This window comes from Rhagoletis zephyria, unplaced genomic scaffold (assembly GCF_001687245.7).
Source record: "Rhagoletis zephyria isolate East Lansing unplaced genomic scaffold, Rhagoletis_zephyria_1.1 Rzeph_scaffold_07636, whole genome shotgun sequence".
In the NCBI taxonomy this organism is placed as follows: Eukaryota; Metazoa; Arthropoda; class Insecta; order Diptera; family Tephritidae; genus Rhagoletis; species Rhagoletis zephyria.
In genome coordinates this window covers 10,402-17,703 of record NW_016164718.1, presented here as the reverse complement: position 1 = coordinate 17,703, position 7,302 = coordinate 10,402, and the positions used below count along the sequence as shown (strand labels likewise).

The 7,302-nt window shown below is 38.6% G+C and overlaps 1 protein-coding gene across 2 annotated transcripts; it reads right to left on the bottom strand.

The window, feature by feature from the left end:
- Positions 1-299: 299 nt before the first annotated feature.
- On the bottom strand, positions 300-6,197 carry LOC108374359 (Transducer of ERBB2). Of its 2 annotated transcripts, none has more exons than XM_017630349.1 (4): positions 5,179-6,197; positions 2,937-3,113; positions 2,515-2,861; positions 300-2,440 (listed from the first exon to the last, which is right to left on the bottom strand). In XM_017630349.1, the coding sequence occupies exons 1-4, from the start codon at positions 5,329-5,331 to the stop codon at positions 1,462-1,464; spliced, it is 1,656 nt and encodes a 551-aa protein (XP_017485838.1). In that variant the 5' UTR covers positions 5,332-6,197; the 3' UTR covers positions 300-1,461. The 2 variants fall into 2 exon arrangements, with proteins under 2 accessions (XP_017485838.1, XP_017485839.1); XM_017630350.1 differs by having other exon boundaries at positions 300-2,437.
- Positions 6,198-7,302: the final 1,105 nt, after the last annotated feature.

Here is a 7,302-nt window from a genome sequence, read left to right as displayed (position 1 = left end):
TCAGCTCGCTCAGCTTTCTTAGCCCATTCAGCCTTTTAGAAATCCTCAGCCTTCTCGGCCTGTTTCTTTACTTTTCACTTGCGTCCAGCGTATGTATGTCATGCGTGTATGTTATTGACTTTTATGGGGATTATAATGTGCTTGTGTATACACACACACACACACACACACACATACATTCGTATGTATACATGTATTTGCATGCGTATTTAAGCGTTGACTAAAGTACTGCGGTTGGTTTTCTTAAAATTTTTTCACTAGATTTTTTTTCGTTTTACTTTTGTTTAGTTGCAATAATATGTAGCAATAATAATAATAATAGAAATATAATAGTAATATAATAGTAATAAGTATTTATACAATAATATACATATATAAAACATTTAACATTTTCTCTCATTGTTTTCTTCTTTATCTCACATAATACAACATTTGAATATTAGAAAAATGTGTGGGTATAAAAAACAGCAAACGAATTTCACTTTTGACTAATTTTAAAACTTATTATAATATATAAGACTTTATTTGCGTATATTGCAATTTTTCTGCAATTGTTATATTGTTTCTTCTACTTCTTCCTTTTCTTCTTCTACATATGTATGTATGTCTCTTTTTTTTATTTTTGTTTTTCTATTTCTATTTCTATTTCCATTTTCTTTTTTATCGATTACAACTAGTTAATAAAAAAACGACTTGAATTTTTTATACTATGCTGATAGTGTTTTACTTGTAGGTTAGATATCCTTGCCTAATTTATTTCTAAAAAATAGCGCTTTTTTGCATTTCCAGTGCCCGCCTTATGCTCCAACACGTAGTACATATATATATATATATATAATTACAAAATCTCCCCTCCTTTAGCCTGTTCGATTGCAAAGCGCATATTATACTCCTATATTTGTATGCACTGCTTTAGTTTTTCTTCACTTCTGCTCTTGCATTTGTTGTTTTTGTTTTAATTCATATAATTTGGTTTTAGCTATATCAGCTTTTTGCTAATATATATATGCTTACACATGCAGATGTATTGGTTTTTGCATTTACTTGCTACATATTATGTACATATGTATGTAAGTTTTTCCGTATTTGTATGTATGTTTTTACTACAAGATTTGTTGATGTATTTAGTTGCTTTTTATATTTAGCTAGTTTTTCTTCCTTTACAAAAAAGTTGCGCTTTGCTCCGCACGCTTGCTGCCTCTCGCTCGACTATCTACATACATACATATACATATATCATTTATCAATTTGCTAAATTTTTTGTTTTTATACATACAAATACATATTTGTAGTAGTATTATTTTCACGTCTTTGCAATAGTTCTAAAAAATAAGCTTTTAAAAAAATATGCTATTCTTCCTTCTAGTCGATCTTCCTTCTCACAGCACTTTCCACCGCCTATCTTTCGCCCTATCTCTCCCTCGCCCCCTTTCATGCGCTCTGCCCGCAATTCGAAACGCCTTAATTGGCCACCAGCAACTGCTGGTAGGGTCCAGCTGCATTGGAATAGAACGAATTGAGACCATCGATAAGTTTCGAGTTGTTTGAGTCTTGTTGTTGTTGCTGTTGGTTATTGCTATTGGCAGCTGCGGCGGCGGCAGCGCTGGCTGCTACGGCAGCAGCAGCTGCTGCAGCTAATGGCGACGGACTAACTGCAGAGGATGCTGCAGCGGCGACAGCGCTCTTGGCTGCATTGTTGGTGGCTTTGTTTGTTGCTTCGGCGCTGACGCCATTCGTAACAGTTACGGTAATGCCATTATTGCTGTTGTTGTTGTTGTTGTTGCCGCCATTGGCGCTGTCAACTGCGTTCTTATCAAGGCCATTTTTGGCTTTGCCATTTGCTTGTTGTTGTTGATGCTGCTGCTGCGCTGCCAATGCAGAACCAATAACGCCTGGCGGTGGCGCCAATGACGATTGTTGATGCTGTTGTTGCTGCTGATGAGCTGCTGCGGCAGCTGCAGCAGCAGCAGCGGCGGCGGCAGCGGCTGCAGCTGATTGTTGCAAATGCTGATTACCGCCGCCCACTCCGTAGAAGCCATGTGGATCTAAGTAGTTGTTGAATTTGCCATGACCGCCGTTGGGTGGGTTGTTGGCGGCGCCGCCAGCGTTACCAGCATACAGCCCATTATTTTCGGCAGCATGGAAATGCGCGTCGAAGACATTTCGATGTCCATTGAATTGTGGATACATGCCCATTGAGGCCATGTTGGGGAAGTAGAAGGGATCGGCGGTGGCACCATTCTGTCCCAAGCCCAGCGAGAGTGGATTCGGTGAGAGTGAGCGTGCTGGGGAGACGGGTCCGATGGGACCGAAGTGATTCGGTGGCTGCGCTACATTCTGTCCACCATGGCCGCCGTGATGTAGTTGCTGTTGTTGTTGCATGGCACGTTGTTTAATGTAATTGGAGAATTCTGTGGGCGACATGCGATACGAACTGCTGCTGAAATGTGTATTAGAAGAGAATAAAAAATTAGTTGAATGCTTTCGCATTTGCGCGTATGTTATAGTACCAACCTATTGGTACGTTTGGAACTGGTTTTCAATTTGGTGCTGCCGAATTTCGTCTGCGCAAAGGTGGCTGTGGTGAATGTTAGTGGCGCTTGTGTACGCTGCATAAATGAGCCATTGGCCGCCACAGCAGGATTGGGACTGCCCTTGTAGGTGGGCGAATTGGAGGAAGCCGAATGCGGTGAAGAACCCGCATGCGGAGATGTCTTCGGACTCAGGCTCAAACTATTCATGCTCGTATTAACCGCATCGATGGGCCGGAAGCATTGCGCTTCAGGGTTAAAAGTCTTATTGACCTCGCGATCGGCCGATGTGTTGTCTTCATGATTGTCGCTATTTTCCGAGTAGAGAATCTGGAGCGAAAAGTCGAAGTATATTAGATACTAATGAGTCCATGTGCGTGGTTGAGATCAATTGACGCCACTTACCTTCACAGCACCCTTTTCGCCAATACGATATGACACCTCACCAGGATCCACCCATACCGAGAGCTCAGCTGGCAAATTTTCTAAAATATCAGCAATTGGTACGCCACTCTCACGGGCTGCGCGCTCCAAAACCGAGTCAATCGGGTCACCAGTTTTTAAACAACGAAATGCGGAACCCTGCAGATGAGAAGAGGAAAATTGAATTATTGACCTATGGGGATATTGTTTTTTTTTTCAATAAAGGTGCGTAAGTATTAAAACATCCAACAAGTAATGTTAATATGGAAACTAAGCAGTTGCGTTTGCTATAGACTTTTGGGTAACCGCTAAGCTATCGGTAAAAGCTCTGTGTGCCTAAAACGTGGTTTTACAGCTGTTTGATACCCATCCAAGAGAGCTGTTTAAGAAGTGCGAGTCAACCCTGTAAAAGTTGAACAAATTAGAGGAGTTGCGAAGTTTTGCGAGAATATAAACAAGTGTCCTGTAGAGATTTGTGCCATGTGGATCAGATGCGATATTTATATTCACCCCGTGAAGTTAAATCAGACAATGTCCTATCGAGAATTCATTAAATTAAATAGATGAAACTTTATGAACCTAAGAAGCGCTTATACCTTTCTTGAAGTCCAAGAGAAGTCCACGGGATGTCAAAAGTGGAAGAACTGTCTCTCTTTACTCAGTAAAACCAACTCATCCGCCTTGCTATTTTTTGCTAACCTACTGTGGTCCCGAATTGACACCGACTTCGATAAGGCCCCACCATTTAAGGAACTCGCCCTAAGGACTTTTCTCGATATTCAATGCCATTCCAGAAGCGATCGTCCAGCCTTAGCTAATTATGGGATATAGATAACCAAGGTTTTAAGCTCTCTGTCTCAGTTCCCATGGGTAGATTGCCAAGTATATTCCAAGCGCAGGTTCACGCCATTAGTTCATGTGCATAGATAAGCCTTCAAAGAAAGTAACATGAGTACTGCAAGGCTGCACTCATAGCTCTTGTTTCTTATGAAATCAAGTCCGAAATATTTCTTGAGTGCGTCAAGAGGCTAAACGCCTTAGCGGAAATCATTAAGGCCTAAGGACAGACGCGCTTGCCAGAAGAGCGGTAGCAACAACACCAATGGGCCCCGAGATGTTCTTTATGGTAATACCATCAGAGAAGAGCTTAGGAGAGAAGAGAGAACTAGCAGATAACAGCACTGGAAGCAAGCCATTGGGCTGCGACAGGAAAGGAAGTTACTGGTAGATACAGTAGGTAAAGATATGAACAACTTATTAGCCTCCCAAAGTATAACAATCGTAACAGACATCTTAACAGGTTATTACAGATTAAGAAACTACATAAACTCGGGATATGGTCCAACAATACAATATGCCGGCAATATAATGATAATGCAGCTGAGACTTCTGAGCACATAATTATCGAATGCCACGCCGTGGCGAGAAGACTAGAGAAACACCTCGGCTCATTGCACCTGCAGCCGAATCAAATACACTCAATGTCACCAAACAATCTTTTGGACTTGCAAGAGTAAGGACTGAGCGAGGTTTTGAAAGGAGACAGTGGGCACAATAGATCACCTGGCCGTAGCGCATACCTCAACTAATATCTATCCATCAATCTCAGTTGTCTCTCGCATATTGCGAACAGTTTATTAAATAATATTTAATTCTTTCTATTAACAAGGTCTTGGGACTTCAAGATAACATATTTTTGCATGTAACCATCCATACAAACTATTTAGTTTTAAAAGTTGGAAGCGAGATTCACTCGAAAAAGCTCTGGATTAACGTTTGTGTTAAGCTGCCAGACCATTGCAAAGTGGTTCAGCTCGCAACGTTCAAAGATGCTGTATTATGGATTATTAACTCTTTTCTGAACCTGGTGTCTACTCGCATAGTCACCACTACTTGACGTCAACGAACGTTGGTAAACAAAGTGGCCTCCTCGAGACAACAAAATCTATACCTCATACTTTGAGATCCGACTGTAAATGCCGAAGATAGGACTAAAAATCTAAAAAGGCGACCCCTAGGTTCGACCGAAGGATGAAGATTTTTTTTCCAAATTATAACGAACCTATGATGCCGGCAGCTACTTATGTATGTAAGTCTAGCTTAGCTTAGTCTTCTCCTATATATACATAAGTACATAAGCGTATGCCTGTGAATCTTTAACTGTTTTGAAACGGATACTTCCCTCGCTAGCCTAATTTAATCTAATCATCAGTTACGTACTCACCTTGAATGGCTTCTCTGGGTACCAATGACCTTGGAACTTATCCTTCAATGCCTTTTCGAGTTCCTCTCCGAAAATATTCACACGTCGCCTTGGCAGTTTATTATACAAATACGAAATCACGAAATTTAATGCCACTTGAATTTCTATATGCATTTTGTTGCTTTGTTGTTATTATAATTGTTTGGTTGTTGTTGTAGGGTATTTTAACGCAAATATGGATATTTATTTGCAATGTGCCCAGCTATTACTGCTGCCGCAGACGTACTTATTTATGTATGTATGTAGGTAGGTAGGATGTATGTTTAATGTATGCAGCGTTGTCAACGTTTAAAATTTGCGCTGGTTGTTACTGTTGTTGTTGTTGTTCTTGCCGTAATTATGGGGACGTTGATATCTTGATGTTGTTGTTGGTTTTTTAATCGCGTCGTGATAATTTAATTATAATGAACGTGTTATTTTTGTGTTATTGCTGTTGTTGTTGTTATTGGTTACTGATCCTTTGCGTGCGAATCGCTTTTTGCACGCTGCTGCTTGGTTCTATTTGCTTTAATGGCTGTTGTTGTTGTTGTTGCTTATACTTGTTACGCCCGCAGTTAATGCAAATTTAATCGCTTGCTTTTTGTGACTGCACGTTTTTCAGCGCTACACTTTTGTTTTTTATTGGTTTTGGATTTTGCTTAAAATGTTGACTTTTTTATGGCAAAATTACTTTTTTGGTGTATGTTCCGGTTGTGGCTTCAATTTGTCGGTTGTCGGTGTTTTTTTGTTTGAATTTTAAGCGTATTCTTGTTGTAGTTGTTATTGCATGCAGTTTTTGTAATCGTTTATGGCTGTTTTTTTATCTACTTTTTTTTGGGAGAATTCTTTATCAACTCTGTCTTCTTGTGGCTGTTTGCTTTTTTATTTTTAAGGTATTTTTTCTCTTTCAGCTTTTGGTTTTCTTCTTGCCGCTGTTGTTGTTTTTGTTATAATTCATTGAAGTACTTTGGGGATTTTATCGTTGTTTGTTATTTTGAGGGAAATTAATTTAAAGTGGTGGTAATTGTATTGTTTCTTTGAAGATTTTAAAAATAGTGTCGCCGACCTAAAAAAAGAGAGAAAAATTATTGCAATTAATTTTAATTTCTTTATAAAAGTGTATAAAAAAATAGTTAGGAATATTTTAATTTTCCACCTATTCTTAAAATTATTATTTATCCTTTTTAAAAGCAATATAGATAACTATTCAATTTTTTTCAAACTTATGTACAAATTAATTTTGTTTTACAAGAATTATTATTTTTCTATTTTCTGCTTATACTTTTCACTTTAAAATACTCTTAACATATGTAAATCTAAAAATTTTTAGTTCTGCACTTGCTTGCCAGCATAACGGTACTCATCGTTCGCCTGCAGTCGCCCGTTGCGTGCCACCCCTACAGCAAAGTCAAGTCCAAAAAGTACTGCAATGGCGAAGTCAGCGCTGTTATTGTTTTTTTTTTTTGGCTCTTGCTGGTTGCATGAATGTCAGTGACAGCATACTGAGCAGCTGTCGTAAATCTTTTTGTCGCTTAGCTTTGATTGCTGCTGCAGCAACGACATAAGCAGCAGCACATCAACGCTAGCGTGTCTCATTTGGTTTTTTTTTTTTAAGTTTATTTATGCAAATCTACGTAGTGCAGTGTCTGACACTTTTTGAAGGTGTAAATTTTCGCTTTTATTTATTGTTAAGATTTTTATTTACGCTCGTGGTGCTCTTGACTCAATTGGCATGCCAGCAAAAGAAAATCCAAAATAATAAATGGGCTAGTAACCTTCGATAGTGGGGTTTCCTGCGCCTTTTTTTTTTTTTTGTAATTTTTGTGTTTATAAAAAAAAACAAGATATGAAATACTAAAAAATGCATTTAAAATTTAAGTGCAGATATGCACATATGTATGTACTTTCTACAATCTCCGTTCTATATCTCTTACTATTCGATTTAGAGTGTCTATTGGCCACTTTAAAATGTTGACTTATTTTTCAACGCATGCCTTTAAAATTAGCAAGTAAAATAATTTAATTATCGTTGTCTGCATGACTTTACAAATACAAATGTACATACATACATACACACTAGGAAAAAACTAGAGCACGAATGGGCTA

Coding starts and splice junctions, on each gene's coding strand:
- LOC108374359 (XM_017630349.1), bottom strand. CDS start 5,331: ATGCATATAGAAATTCAAGTGGCATTAAATTTCGTGATTTCGTATTTG. Junction 3,114..5,178: donor ACCCAGAGAAGCCATTCAAG/GTGAGTACGTAA, acceptor TCTCATCTGCAG/GGTTCCGCATTTCGTTGTTT. Junction 2,441..2,514: donor AGTTCCAAACGTACCAATAG/GTTGGTACTATA, acceptor TACACATTTCAG/CAGCAGTTCGTATCGCATGT.